A 16,057-nucleotide genomic window follows, 5' to 3' on the forward strand; every position below is an offset into this window, starting at 1 on the left:
CCTGCAAAAACATCATCCCAATTCACACCAGCAAGTTCTAGCCTTATAGCCTCATAATTTGCCCTTCCCCAATTAAATACTTTCCTGTCCTCTCTGATTCTATCCTTTTCCATGATAATGTTAAAGACCAGGGAGCGTTGGTCACTGTACCCCAGATGCTCACCCACTGAGAGATCTGTGACCTGACCCGGTTCGTTACCTAATACTAATCTAGTAAGGCATTCCTCCTAGTCGGCCTGTCAACATACTTTTAACAGGAATCTGTCCTGGGCGCACTTAACAAACTCTGCCCTATCTAAACCATTGGAACTAATCAAGTGCCAATCAATATTTGGGAAGTTGAAGTCACCCATGATGTTATTTTTGCTCCTTTCCAAAATCTGCCTCCCAATATGCTCCTCGGTATCTCTGCTGCTACCAGGGGGCCTATAGAATACTCCCAATAGAGTAACTGCTCCCTTCCTGTTCCTGACTTCCACCCATACTGACTCAGAGGATCCCGCTACATTACCCACCCTTTCTGTAGCTGTAATAGTATCCCTGACCAGTAATGCCACCCCTCCTCCCCTTCCCCCCCCCCCCAATCGCTTTTAAAGCACTGAAATCCAGGAACATCGAGAATCCATTCATGCCCTGGTGCCAGCCAAGTATCTGTAATGGCCACTACGTCATAATTCCATGTATGTATCCAAGCTCTCAGTTCATCACCTTTGTTCCTGATGCTTCTTGCATTGAAGTACACACACTTCAGCCCTTCTACCTTACTACGTTTACACCCTCTATTCTGTTTCCCTTTCCTCAAAGCCTCTTTATATGTTAGATCTGGCTTTACTCCATGTACTATACTTGCAGTTCTCTCATGACTTTTATCCTCCTCCACCTCACTACCTGCTCTAACATTCTGGTTCCCCTCCCTCTGCAAATCTAGTTTAACCCCCCCCCGAGCAGCACTAGCAAACTTTCTTGCAAAGGTGTTAGTCCCCCTCCAGTTCAGGTGCAACCCATCCCATCAGAACAGGTCCCACCTTCCCTGGAACAAGGCCCAATTGTCCAGAAACAGATTCATAAATGGAGACCAAGAGTGCATCTTATTACTCAAGAAGTCTGCAAACAGTGGGATAAAAGCTGTCCCTGAGACAGGTGTAATATGCTTCTGGGATTTTGTATCTTCTGCCCAATAGGAGAAGGCAGAAGAGGGACTGTATAGAGTGGGCAGGGTCTCTGGGCAATGAAAGGTATAGATTTTCAGTTGTAAAAGATGGTGATCTCAGAGAAATACACGCACACAAAGTGTTGGAAGATTTCAGCAGGTCAGCCTGTATCCATGGAGAAGAATAAAAAATCGACATTTTGGGCTGAGATTCTTGATGATTTCAGACTGTTCGCGTCCTGGTGAAGGGTCTCAGCCTGAAACATGAGTGCTTTATTCCTCTCCATAGATGTGCCTGACCTATTGAGCTCTTCCAGCATTTTATATGTCCATGATCATTTGAATTTCCAGCATCTGCAGAGTCTCATGTTAAGGTAATGATCTTAGTTAGCTCCTATATCAAAGTGAGAAGTAAGAGAGCTGGTATGGGTTCTGTCTGAAAACACGAAGCTGATGAAGACAAGATGATGTGCAGTAATTCCAGCAGCCAGTATCCCAGCTCGTGGAACATTTAACTTCTGCAAAGTGTTTTAAATCTGGATTCTTCATAGTAACGCACTCTGCTGGTGGAACTTGGCAGGTTAAGCAGCATCTATTGGGGTGGAAGGAAGGAACTGTCAACGTTTCTGATGCAAACTTCCATGAGGACTGTTCTCCCTGCTGCCCACCCAGTATAAATGCTGCTTGACTAGCTGACTTCCTGAGCAGAATCGTTTTTCGCTCCAATATTCCAGTATTTTCTTGTCTTTGGAATGGTTGATTGGTATTCAGAATATCGGTCAGCTACCGGAAGACTAGGGTATGACACCCTGTAGCCAGCAGCACAAGTTTTTGTGGAACAGATTCTGTGGGTTTTGGAGAATCTGTTGAGTACACAGTCCTAACCTCGCCTGATTAGCCACATGCAAGTTTGCACTTTGCAGAGGACTTATCCACCTCTTCACTTCCAGTTCAGAGCTTAATGATACTCAGGCCAAATACTGTAACCCAGTTACAATCACTAACTCAGTTCTGTTGATCTTCGAGTCCTTGTGCTGTATTTGATAATTGGAACATAGTATTTCAAAATGAGAGCTTGCACTCCTTTCCATTCTGGTGAGTGTCAATTGTGCCACTGGTGATCATGGCAGGACCGGAGGGAAAGATCTAACATCCGCAGTTGTGTGTTAGCAAATGTAGCAGTGAAGTCAAAGGAGGTTTGGTGTTGGTAATCTACGGATTTATAATCACTGACATGTATCATGAAATTTGTTTTGCATCAGCAGTACAATGCAAGATGTATATAAATTTACAATGAAAATTAAAGTTGTACATAAGGAGAGCAAAATAGTAGTGTAGTGGTCATGGATGCATGGACTATTCAGAAATCTGATAAGAGTGGAAGAAGCTGTTCCTGAAAAGCTGAGTGCGGGTCTTCAGGCTCCTGTACACCCACTCTGGTAGTAATGAGAAAAGGGCATGTGTGGTGGGGCTCCTTAATAATGGATGCCACCTTCTTGAGGCATCATCTGTTAAAAATGTCCTCCGGTTGGGAGGCTTGTGCTCATGATGGAGCCTTTTTTGATCCAATGCATTCTCGCCTTCATGACAGACGGTGATGCAACCGGTCAGAATGCTTCCAGGGTACATCTGTAGTATGTTAATGTTAGGTGACATACCAAAATCTCCTCAAACTCTTAACATAGAGCCATAGCATATGCTGCCTTCATGATTGCATTGATATATTGGACCCAGGGTAGACCCAGGAACATGAAACTGCTAATCCTTTCCACTGCTGACCCCTCGATAAAGAATGGTGTATGTTCTCCCGTCTCGTAAGGCAAAGGAAATTTTGGGTTGCTTGGAAGCTTGTGTTATGTATCAGTGGGATATATCCAACTAATCTGAACAACATTTTTTAATATAAAGTATTGTGTGTTTTGGTATTGTAAAGTGCTTTTACAACATAGATGTTTAATTAAAATTCAAGGAGGTTGTTGACCATAAACCTATGTAATTGCACTGCTAAATCGGGCTGGTCAGTTTTCCTGGTGGTAAGTTAATAGACCGACACGACAATCCTGCCAGAAATGGAGAGCTGGATTGAATATAACCCAAAAGTAGCTGCCACACAATTGCCCATCTCCCAGAATCCAAGCAAAATAAATCCCATTGTAAAAGCTGCTATAGCATCTCAACGAGACATTCATTGTTTTACTGGTTAACTTTGTGTTATTTTCTCAATTCGTCTGTCAGCAAATTTATCTTGGAACATTAAGCAAAGTGCAATTTTAAAGGTGTCAAACGTCTTGCACTCAGGTAAAGATGAACAGAGTACAACCCTTCCTGACATGATACTGGGTCAGTAGGAATTCATATCTTTCCAGGATTCCAGATCAGTTGCATCGTTTTGTATCAACACACATCAGATTTGCTGGTGAACGCAGCAGGCCAGGCAGCATCTGTAGGAAGAGGTACAGTCAACGATTCGGACCAAGACCCTTCGTCAGGACTAACTGAAGGAAGAGCTAGTAAGAGATTTGAAAGGGGGAGGGGGAGATCCAAAATGATAGGAGAAGACAGGAGGGGGAGGGATGGAGCCAAGAGCTGGACAGGTGATTGGGAAAAGGGATATGAAAGGATCATGGGACAGAAGGCCCAGGGAGAAGGAAAAGGGGGAGGGGGGGGAACCCAGAGGATGGGCAAGGGGTATAGTCAGAGGGACAGAGGGAGAAAAAAGAGAGAGAGAGAAAGAATGTATGTATATAAATAAATAACGATGGGGTAGGAGGGGGAGGTGGGGCATTAACAGAAGTTAGAGAAGTCAATGTTCATGCCATCAGGTTGGAGGCTACCCAGATGGAATATGTTGCTTGAATTTCCAGCATCTGCAGAATTCCTCGTGTGTGCATCGTTTTGTATAATAATTTGATTTATCTGCACACTGCAAACCCAGTTCCTTTTGGATAAGAGTCTTGTGAAGCCAACCTTGATTGAAGAGGCCTAATCTCCCCCATTTCACGTACATCTGCTCTCACTCCATCCTCCCACCACCCCACTAGGAATAGGGTTCCCCTGGTCCTCACCTACCACCCCACCAGCCTCCGGGTCCAACATATTATTCTCCGTAACTTCCGCCACCTCCAACGGGATCCCACCACTAAGCACATCTTTCCCTCCCCCCCCCTCTGCATTCTGCAGGGATCGCTCCCTACACAACTCCCTTGTCCATTCGTCCCCCCCCATCCCTCCCCACTGATCTCCCTCCTGGCACTTATCCGTGTAAGCGGAACAAGTGCTACACATGCCCTTACACTTCCTCCCTTACCACCATTCAGGGCCCCAAACAGTCCTTCCAGGTGAGGCATCACTTCACCTGTGAGTCGACTGGGGTGATATACTGCGTCCGGTGCTCCCGATGTGGCCTTTTATATATTGGTGAGACCCGACGCAGACTGGGAGACCGCTTTGCTGAACATTTACGCTCTGTCCGCCAGAGAAAGCAGGATCTCCCAGTGGCCACACATTTTAATTCCACATCCCATTCCCATTCTGACATGTCTATCCATGGCCTCCTCTACTGTAAAGATGAAGCCACACTCAGGTTGGAGGAACAACACCTTATATTCCGTCTGGGTAGCCTCCAACCTGATGACATGAACATCGACTTCTCTAACTTCCGCTAAGGCCCCACCTCCCCCTCGTACCCCATCTGTTACTCATTTTTATGCACACGTTCTTTCTCTCACTCTCCTTTTTCTCCCTCTGTCCCTCTGAATATACCTCTTGCCCATCCTCTGGGTCACCCCCCCCCCTTGTCTTTCTTCCCGGACCTCGTATCCCCTTTTGCCTATCACCTGTCCAGCTCTCGGCTCTATCCCTCCCCCTCCTGTCTTCTCCTATCATTTTGCATCTCCCCTCCCCCTCCAGCTTTCAAATCCCTTACTCACTCTTCCTTCAGTTAGTCCTGGCGAAGGGTCTCGGCCTGAAACGTCGACTGCGCCTCTTCCTATAGATGCTGCTTGGCCTGCTGCTTTCACCAGCAACTTTGATGTATGTTGCTGTAATCTGGCAGTGTATTGTTTTTAACAAAATGGATAGTGTTGCATTTAAAAATGCAAACACGAGGAAATCTGCAGATGCTGGAATTTCAAGCAACATTTCATTCATCACCCCCCCATCTCTCCCCACCGATCTTCCTCCTGGCAAATATCCTTGTAAGTGGAACAAGGGCCCTTACACTTCCTCCCTCACTACCATTCAGGGCCCCAGACAGTCCTTCCAGGTGAGGCGACACTTCACCTGTGGGTCGGCTGGGGTGATGTACTGCGTTCCGTGCTCCTGATGTGGACTTCTGTACATTGGCGAGACCCAACGCAGACTGGGAGATCGTTTTGCTGAACACCTACGCTCTGTCCACCAGAGAAAGCAGGATCTCCCAGTGGCCACACATTTTAGTTCCACATCCCATTCCCATTCTGACATGTCTATCCATGGCCTCCTCTACTGTAAAGATGAAGCCACACTCAGGTTGGAGGAACAACACCTTATATTCCGTCTGGGTAGCCTCCAACCTGATGACATGAACATCGACTTCTCTAACTTCCGCTAAGGCCCCACCTCCCCCTCGTACCCCATCTGTTACTCATTTTTATGCACACGTTCTTTCTCTCACTCTCCTTTTTCTCCCTCTGTCCCTCTGAATATACCTCTTGCCCATCCTCTGGGTCACCCCACCCCTTGTCTTTCTTCCCGGACCTCGTATCCCCTTTTGCCTATCACCTGTCCAGCTCTCGGCTCTATCCCTCCCCCTCCTGTCTTCTCCTATCATTTTGCATCTCCCCCTCCCCCTCCAGCTTTCAAATCCCTTACTCACTCTTCCTTCAGTTAGTCCTGGCGAAGGGTCTCGGCCTGAAACGTTGACTGCGCCTCTTCCTATAGATGCTGCTTGGCCTGCTGCTTTCACCAGCAACTTTGATGTATGTTGCTGTAATCTGGCAGTGTATTGTTTTTAACAAAATGGATAGTGTTGCATTTAAAAATGCAAACACGAGGAAATCTGCAGATGCTGGAATTTCAAGCAACATTTCATTCATCACCCCCCCATCTCTCCCCACCGATCTTCCTCCTGGCAAATATCCTTGTAAGTGGAACAAGGGCCCTTACACTTCCTCCCTCACTACCATTCAGGGCCCCAGACAGTCCTTCCAGGTGAGGCGACACTTCACCTGTGGGTCGGCTGGGGTGATGTACTGCGTTCCGTGCTCCTGATGTGGACTTCTGTACATTGGCGAGACCCAACGCAGACTGGGAGATCGTTTTGCTGAACACCTACGCTCTGTCCACCAGAGAAAGCAGGATCTCCCAGTGGCCACACATTTTAATTCCACGTCCCATTCCCATGTCTATCCACAGCCTCCTCTACTGTAAAGATGAAGCCACGTTCAGGTTAGAGGAACAACACCTTATATTCCGTCTGGGTAGCCTCCAACCTGATGGCATGAACATTGACTTCTCTAACTTCTGCTAATGCCCCACCTCCCCCTCCTACCCCATCCGTTATTTATTTATATACACACATTCTCTCTGTCTCTCCTTTTTCTCCCTCTATCCCCCTCACTATATCCTCTGGTTCCCCGCCCCCTTTCTTTCTCCCTGGGCCTCCTGTCCCATGATCCTCTCATATCCCTTTTGCCAATACTTGTCCAGCTCTTGGCTCCATCCCTCCCCCTCCTGTCTTCTCCTATCATTTCGGATCACCCCCCCTTCCCCCCCCATCCCCACTTTCAAATCTCTTACTAGCTCTTCAGTTAGTCCTGACGAAGGGTCTTGACCCGAAACATCGACTGTACCTCTTCCAAGAGATGCTGCCTGGCCTGCTGCATTCACCAGCAACTTTTATGAGTGTTGCATTTAGTTGGGCATTGGGGCTACTGCTTCATATCTAAGAGTTTTAGGCAATTGACGTCAAGAGTGATGTAAATTTTCCTATTTCTGATTTGTGCACTGCTATCCTTCCCCTTTATCCTGTCAACATTGATACAGGAAGCATGAAGGAAATAAGTTTTATTGTTGCTACTGCCCGTTTCTGAAAGCAAGGTCCTGGCATTAAAAAATACACCTAATATTGTTTTACATGCAAAAAAACCACACCTACATTGACCATCCCTAAAGGCGGTAATACTCTGTTTACAAATTCATTATTGAAGTATGTGCTGCTGCAAGGTGAGAAAGGATGGGGAAAGGAAAGGACAACTATCTTGGTTTGCAATTCGTTCTTTTGTATAAACCACCATTTGTTTAGTTTTTCATACCGAAGGAAATGAAACATTACTTCGAGATAGTTTTTTTTTCTCTCCTAATCAAGCTGCTCTGCTATTGGGTAAACTTTCTCTTTCAGTGCCCCCTTGTTTTCTCTATATCCCCTCTGCCTCTACTTCTCCCACCAAGTCCATCTCAAATTGCTGAGTAGAATTTCATTTCTGATAAGTTTTCTATATCACTTGAAGTCATAATTCATCCATGTCATTTAAGGTGGTGAATGTAGGTAGGAATGGAATATCAGCCATCTTGCTGTTTAACAGAGAATGTTGAATTTTCTTTTCTTTTCTAGGTGCCTTTAGCTCCCCCACTACCAGTCGCTACAATTGAGACCCCACCACAAAACAGTGAGATGGCTCCTGCATCTCATCCTGGCAATGAATTGACTCTTAAGGTAGGACTTCTGATTTGCTGTTTATCAAAGGCCAACTTACAACATTAGCCTTCATCTCTCTCAGGTAAAGGGAGACTTTGATGAGTATCCATCTGTCATTCTGAAGAAATCCAAGGGACATAACTATGGACTTGCTAATATCTGAAAGTTGCGCTAGCCTCTGTGGTTGACATTGGAATTGTAATCCCACCTCTGTGCTGATTTGAGCCTTTAGAGTAGGTGCCTATATGCTTTCCCCCGCCCCTCTCCCCCACTGGACACACTTCCCTAAGAGCAAAGGTACTTATTGCTTGACCTGTGGTTCAGGTATTCTTTTTATCATTCAACCCCTTTAAAAAGCACACCCATTTTCTCCCATTTCTCCTCCCCCCCCCCCCAAAAAAATTCACGATACAAAGCTTTATGGCAGGTAACTTGGGTTCGATTTCTGCCACTGCCTGCTCTCCCCGTGTCCACATAGGTTTCCTTTGTGTGCTCCAGTTTCCTCCCACAGTCCAAAGACATAATGGGTTGATAGATTAATTGGTTATTGTCAATTGTACTGTGACTATGCTAGGTTAAATCGGTGGGTTGTTGGGTAGTGTGGCTCGGAGGGCTGGAACGGCCAATTCCACGCTGTTTCTCAATAAGTAAATAAGTACTTATACCACCAACGAACATACCACTTCACATAAAATGTTATGGGGATTTGTCCCAAAATTGGTGCAGCAGTTGAATTTAAATAACTATCTATATTGTTGAAGCACATCACTAGCAGAATACCCTTGACATCAGAACCAATAGTTGAACAACCCTATGTCTACTTCTGGAGGTCTTATCTCAGCTCCTTAAAGATATTCCTTTCTGTTATGGAATGTTTGCTTCCTGCCTCCCGCCTGAGTGCTATGATAGTATGTGGTGTTGATGTCTGATTGCGAAGTCTACACTTGAGCAGACGGCTTGGTTGCCACGTTTTCCTTGTTCATTTGCAAAATGCAGGTGTTGCCAGTGCTGTTGGCATCACGAGCAAAGATGATGGGGAGCCATCTCTTCATACTGGCTGCAGTGCTTCAGTGTTTCTTCAGCATTTTTTTAGGTTTAACAAGTTACAGATTAAGACTAATTGCAACAGGAATGGCAATACATTTCTGAATTAGGGTGGTATGCAACATGTAGGTCAATGCGTTGGGGAGGTGCTCTCAGGACCTGGTAAAGGGACATGGATTGGAAAGGTGGTGGAAAATTTTCCCCATACATGTTTCTAAAGTGAAAGTGGATGGTTTAGGATCAGGGATTTAAAGGTGCATCTGAGATGTTTGTTTGTCAGATAATATTTGGAATCGGGGAACGCACTGCCTGAATAGGTGATGAAGGTAGGTACACTCTAAAATGTAAGTAAAATCTAGATGAGTGCCTACGTTATAAACACGCCATTTATGGACACATGCACAAATGTGCTTGTACAACATGGAGAAAGGGCTTTTGGCCCATTCATCTCCATTCTGACCGAGATGTGCTGTATATTCAAGCTCATCCTGATCTCCAATGTGTCTCTCATTTTATGCTACTGTATTGTAAACGTAACTTTGCTGGATCAAATAACGACAGCACAAAAAGATGGTTACTTATCTTTCCACCCGTTTATTTCTTCAAGCTCAGCCGGCGAGTAAACTTGGACCTGACATCAGGGAAAGAACCTTTCTCATCTCCCCGGCGGTTCTACAAGTTCACTGCCCGATGTCAGAATTGTCAGAAGTTATAAGGCCACCAATACAAAAGAACAATCAATTTGATAACCATTCCGGCCAAGTCAATGGCCTATTGATACAGAGACAATCAGTTTGATAACTATTCCGGCCAAGTCAATGGACTATTGATACAAAAGTACAATCAATTTGTTAGACACTCCAGCCACCTTAATTAAAGAAAAGAATATCCTACTTGGTTTGCTGGAGCCACAACTTAATTATAAAGATAAGAATATCCGTCAAGTTTATGCTTTAGGAAAGGAATGTTCTAATTTCCATCAGGTACTGCTATTTGTCAAAATCAAAAGGTGTGAAAAGCCCAGAGACATCTATGTAGATCTGGGTGAACTTTAACCCTTATCTTGCTCCAAAGAAAGCAGCTGTGAGACATTCAAACACACTGCAGTCACAGACATAGTCAGTACTTAATTCATTGTTTACAGGGATCTTGAGAATCCTCCATTCCCTTAAACTTTATCAATATCATGTGAAGGAAAACATGACCAGCATGTTAGACTTTCTGACAAGCTATAACAATATCTCATGTTAACTCAATCACATTTGTTATCACTGACATGTGTTGTGAAATCTGTTTTGTGGCAGCAGCACAGTGCAATACCTAAAATTTACTATAAAGTGCAGTAGCAAATATACTGTATAAATCCTAAGGTAGTATTTAGTAAGCAGTGTTGTTTTATGACATTAACTTTTCTATTCTGTTAATAAATTTCTTACTTGAAAAACAAACCTTTCCACTGTAGCCAGTTGCTTTTATGACACCAGTCTCCAGGTACAGGCTGCATTTGGAAGTTAGAATCTACAGTTACGCTTTGTATATTTTTCACAGGCATTTTCTAGTCATTTCACTTTTTAAGAAACCCGAATGGTAATTCTGGGCTTGGTTTGTGTCGGCTCGTGCCAGTCGATTTTTGCTTATTGTACTCTGACTCTCAGATGGAATCTGCTCGCAAGGCATGGGAGAAGTCGCCGAGTGTCACAGAGAAGGAGGTTGCTGCAAGTGTGACCAGCACAGATGTCCCTGAGATGACTGGTGGCTACCACTCCTTCGTCACCTCCATTCCAGCAATACCTGTGGCATCTGTGGCCCCATCTGCCGCACTCTCAGGTTGAGTACTTCAAAATGCCACAGCAATGTCTATGCTGTCTCACTACTCCACCACCTTGTTTATCATCTCCACTCCCTACCACTGTCCCTCCTTCCCTGTTCTGCTTGGTATTACATCAAATTTTACTACTAGAGCTAAATCTCACCTTGTTACTTGTACATTCCCAATCACCTCTCGTGTCTTTCACTTTGTGTACTGCTACTTGCTACTTCTTCCCACCACCTGAATGTCTGTTTGAAATTACCTACTGTATTGTCTTCTGTCCTGGGGAAGGTTTGCAAGCACAAAATACCAACCTGGCATTTTGGCAAATGCTGCTTGAACTGAGCATCTGACTATCCAGATGTTTGATGTTGTGGTTTCATTTTATCCAGGTGCTGTATTAATCTCTTATTACTTTCTAGTCCCGCCCAGAGAGTACTGAGATAAATGTACTGACAGTCCTAATTACCTCATCCAACTCTTGAGTTACTAGAGACAAAGAAGGCTTGCATTTCAGTTTTGCCTTTCAGTCCCTGTACTTTGCAGTAGTGAGAAAGGTTTCACCTCAGAGGGGAAGGTCAGACATGGCAAATATTAGAGCTAGGGTTGGGGGGAGTTTGGCCAATTCTGATTAGGGGTCTCAGCCCGAAAAGTCAGCTGTTTATTCCCCTCCATTGCTGCTGTTTGAGTTCCCCCAGCAGTTTGTGCATTGCTGCAAGCAGTAATGGTAGTTGTAATATTGGAAATAAGTCTGTGTCCATCATAACAAGTGTAAAAGTCATTATTGACATTGCAAGTATAACTATCTGCGAGTAATCTCAAAACCTGCCTGGCCACTCTTCATAGTAATGACATGTGACCTGAGTGAACTGCATCATAGCTTTTCTCAGTGAGAGCACCTGATGGTGCTGTAGTTACTGGATTAGCAGCCCAAAATTGTGTGTTGAATGCACTGGCAAGATTTGAACCTGTGATCTTCTGGCTCTGCCAGGGCTAGTGAGCATTAGTGTAGTTTGCAGGTTCTGCTAGATCCCTACTTGCTTTTTGACATTCTTTTAAGACTCCCAGATTACTTTCTATTGCTATTGTAGAGTATCACGGCTCAGAAATGGGCCCTTTGGCCCATCTTGTCAATACTAATCTGATCTTAGTCCCATCTACCTGCACCCAGATCATATCCCTTCAAACCGCTCCCATCCGTGTACCTGTCCAAACCTCTCAAATGTTAAAATTGGACCCTCATCTACCACTTCTGCCAGCAGCTCAATCCATTCGCGGCACTCACTAGGTGAAGTAGTTCCCCCTCAGGTTTCCCCTTAAATATTTCACATTTCACCCTAGTCCTGTGACCTCTCACTTAATCCATGGGTGGGAGGAAACCTGCATCCATTCATCCTTTCTGTACCCATTATAATTCTGTATACATCTAAGATCTCCCCTCCATCCCCTACACTCTGCGGGGGGTGGTGGTCCTAACCTATTCAACCTTCCCCTGTAACTCATTCTGGCAACATCCTTTTAGCTTTTCTCTGTATTCTTTCTAAGTTATTGATATCTTTCCTGTAGGTTGGTGACAACTGTATACAATACCCTTAATTTGGCCTTGCTAGCATCTTGTACAACTTCAACATAATATCCTAACTTCTGTACTCAGTGCCCTAGTTTATGACTGCCATCTCAGCTCATAACTCGTGTGAGATTGTTTAACAGCTCTGAATAGAACCAGAATGCAATTGGCAAGTTATCTACGTATGGTTCTTTACTACACGTAACAGACATCCCACCCTGCAAAAACTCATTTCAGGGAGGTAGCACCCCGCCCCCCACACACACACACACACTATATCTCCTCCCCTCCCCCCCCCGTCAACCTCCAAGGTTGTATGTAATACTTTGTTTAGTTATTTTGTCTAATCTGTAAACCAAGTTAAGTATATGCAGCAAATGTGACACTAAAATATGTACTTATATTATCATGTTTATTCTATTACAACTTTAAGCAAGTCTACAGGGAGTTTGGCCTCATCACGTAGGACATCAATACCGTAGCTCCTTAGCAGCTAGCCAGCTAGTTTAAATAACGTTAGCTATGCTGTAATGACACCTGTTAAACTCACCTCAACATGTCTTTTACATTTTAACCCACCGTGGGCAATAGAAAAGTCACTGTTGCAAACAGTGCAGCGAGCAACACTGTCATTATTTTTGAGGTCGACTGTAAAGCCCGCCCACAGAGAAAACTGATAGGTCTACTTAGCAAGAGTCACCAACCTTTTTTGCACCGCGGACCGGTTTAATATTGACAATATTCTTGCGGAGCCGGTGGGGGGCGGGTAATCACGACCAGAATATAGGTGATAAGTCAATAGCATCATAATATTTTAAGTAGCGTTTGGATATTAAACACACAGCGCATATTTTCCCCGTATGAAGACATAAAATCATTGCAACACACCAATATTGCTGAATCAGTGCGAGCCCTGGGCTTGTTTTCCTGCAACAAGACGGTCCCATCGAGGGGTGAGGGGAGACAGCAATACTCGAAGGGGGTTCCTTATGTCCAGTCTATTCCGTAATTTAGTTTTCATTGCATTCGTTGCAGAAAACTCCGCTTTGCAGCGATATGATGTTGGAAATGGAAGCAACGTTTTCAGTGCTTTCGTGGCTATCTCAGGATATTTAGCCTTGACTTTGATCCAGAATGCCGGCAGAGATGTTATGTCAAACATACTTTTCAGCCCGCCATCATTTACAAGCTCGAGGAGTTGATCTCCTTCCCGCACTGACATGGATGACGTGTGCATAATGACCTCTCGTGCGTTCAAGTTCAACAGTGTGTGACAGGGAATGAGGAAAGGTGCAAATGACTCATAGCGCTTCATAGCGCCAAATCATATTGTTTCCACACGGCCCGGTGGTTGGGGACCACTCTTCGCATGAAGAGAGACCAATCAGGATGCTCGCTCTCCCTCTCCCTCTCCCTCTCCCTCTCAAAAAAAATCTATTTCCGGGATATCGTATATAATTTCCGGGCGTCAGGGAGCCACTATCGATATGCGGGAGACTCCCAGATCTTCCGGGAGAGGTGGGATGTCTGACTTAAGTTTGGTGCATTTTTAAATAATCAACACACCGCAAGAGCAAAGCAGTACAGGTCTTGCCCATGTTATGACACTTTTGTTCCAGAGAAGTGCTCCTAACTCAATCAGTTTGCAAATAGGAAATGCAACCTGCTGGCATTATATTTAAATAAAAGCATTGGCTAACTAAGGGCAACATTACTAAACCAGGATATTTAACCATTCAAATTTCTGAGCATCCTGCAAACATATGACTGCACTACTTCCCACACAACTGAAGATGCCTGCATCCTTGATGAATCCCAGCAACTCCTTCCTGCAAGTCTCATAAACACTTGTTCATGTGTATGGACAGTACATATGCAGTAGCCACTTCATTAAATATACCTGTACACCTGCTTGTTAATGCAAATATCTCAGCCAATAGTGTGACAGTAACTCAATGCATAAAAGCATACAGATATGGTCAAGAGGTTCGGTTGTTTAGACCAAACATGAGAGGAGGGAAGGAATGTGATCTAACTGAGTAGAAAGCTTGTTGGTGCCAGATGGGGTGGTTTGAATATGTCAGAACTTGATCTCCTGGGATTTCCATATACAACAGTCTCTAGAGTTTACCGAGAATGGTGTGGAAAAACAAAAAAAATCAGTTCCAGTGAGTGGCAGTTCTGTGGGCAAAAATGCCTTGCAAATGAAAGGTGAGGGGAGAATGGCCAGATTGGTTCAAGCTGACAAAAGGCAACAGTAGCTGAAAAACGTGTTACAACAGTGGTGTGCAGAAGATTGTCCCTGAACGCACCTTGAAGTGGTTGGGATACAGCAGGAGAAGACCGCAAGCATATACTTAGTGGCCATTTTAAGTACCAGAACTAACAGATAAGTGGCACGGAGTGTAAGTCGCATGCTCGTGACTAGGGAGGCACAAAAGACTGCAGATGCCTGGATTTGGAACAAATCAAAACACTGGAGAAACTCAGCGGGTCAGGCAGGATCTATGGATGGAAACAGACAGCTGACTTTTCAGGTCAAGACCAAAACATCCACTCTCCATTTCCCTCCATGGATGCTGCCTGACGTGCTGAGTTCCTCCAGCATTGTATGAAGATGTTTCATTTTTCTGCTTTTGGAAAGAGCATTCGTTAATGCAGTGCAGTAGCACCATCTGCTGATGGAACATGGTCCCACAGAAAGACTTTGGTTCATTTTAAAGTAGCTTCATTGAATCTTCCATCAAAGGTTCTTCCCTATATTCACTTTCAGCTCTACACTGTCTCTAGCTGTAGCTGCTATATTTCCTGTCATGCCATTTAATCCTAATTTATTTCCACTGTAAACACAAGGGATTGAGTCTTCACTGTTTCTTTAGCAGGTTAACTTGAGCTGTCCATCTTGTTCACAACCATGCAGTTTGTTGTTCCCACTTGTTTTGCAGAAGCAGACTTTCTTTGCATTTTGAAAGCTGAATCGTTTTGTTTCCTGACTCCCACAGCCCCAAGTGGCCAGATTCCACCCTGCTACGTGGACAGTCATTACTACAGTGGTCAGCCTCGTGGAATGCCTCCCTCCATCTCTCAGCATCAAGGGTTTCAACATGGCCTCTCACGGGTAAGAGCTTTGTAATCCCATATGGTATTACAAGTTGCTGCTAATGTGGTCAGGCTGTTTCTGATAGAGGGTCTTGACCTTTAGAGCCAGTTTATCATGCAGTAGGTATTGTCCTTACAAACACTTATTTCATGGTGGAAAGGAATAAAACTAGAAGCACTTCTGCAGTGCTTCTTAAGACCATCAGACAGGAGCAGAATTAGGCTATTTGGCCCACTGTCTGCTCTGCTATTCAATCGTGGCTAATTTATAATACATCTCTCAAACCCATTCTCCTGCCTTCTCCCCATAATCTTTGCTCTGACTAATTAAGTACCTATCAACCTCTGATTTAAATGTACCCAGTGATAGCCTCCATAACTGTCTGTGGCAATGAATTCTACAGATTTACCACTCTCTACTAAAGAAATTCCTCTTCATATCTGTTCCAAAGAGACATCCTTCTCTTGGGCTGTTTTCTCCTGGTCCTAGTCCCACCTACTATTGGATACATCTTCCCTGCATCCACTCTATGTAGGCGTTCCAATATTTGGTAGGTTTCAATGATATCCGCGTTCTATTATGACATTGGAACAGAAGATATTTGCAGCCACTTATTGACTAGGTAAGATATTAAAGTCGGCCGTTGAGTCTGCTCTATCATTCATTAAGATTGTGGATGCTCTGATCTTTTGAACATTGAACATAAAAAA

The 16,057-nt window shown here is 44.4% G+C and overlaps 1 protein-coding gene across 8 annotated transcripts in view; it reads left to right on the plus strand.

Moving 5' to 3' along the window:
• LOC134346629 (protein PRRC2A-like) overlaps positions 1–16,057 on the plus strand; it is a 149,775-nt gene that overhangs the window by 111,802 nt on the left and 21,916 nt on the right. For all 8 annotated transcript variants that reach the window (XM_063048091.1, XM_063048086.1, XM_063048089.1 and 5 more), the window contains 3 exons: positions 7,743–7,844; positions 10,526–10,697; positions 15,250–15,365. In XM_063048091.1, the coding sequence (XP_062904161.1) occupies positions 7,743–7,844; positions 10,526–10,697; positions 15,250–15,365 (390 nt within the window). The remainder of the gene's footprint in view (positions 1–7,742; positions 7,845–10,525; positions 10,698–15,249; positions 15,366–16,057) is intronic.

This window comes from Mobula hypostoma, chromosome 5 (genome assembly GCF_963921235.1).
Source record: "Mobula hypostoma chromosome 5, sMobHyp1.1, whole genome shotgun sequence".
Taxonomy (NCBI): Eukaryota; Metazoa; Chordata; class Chondrichthyes; order Myliobatiformes; family Myliobatidae; genus Mobula; species Mobula hypostoma.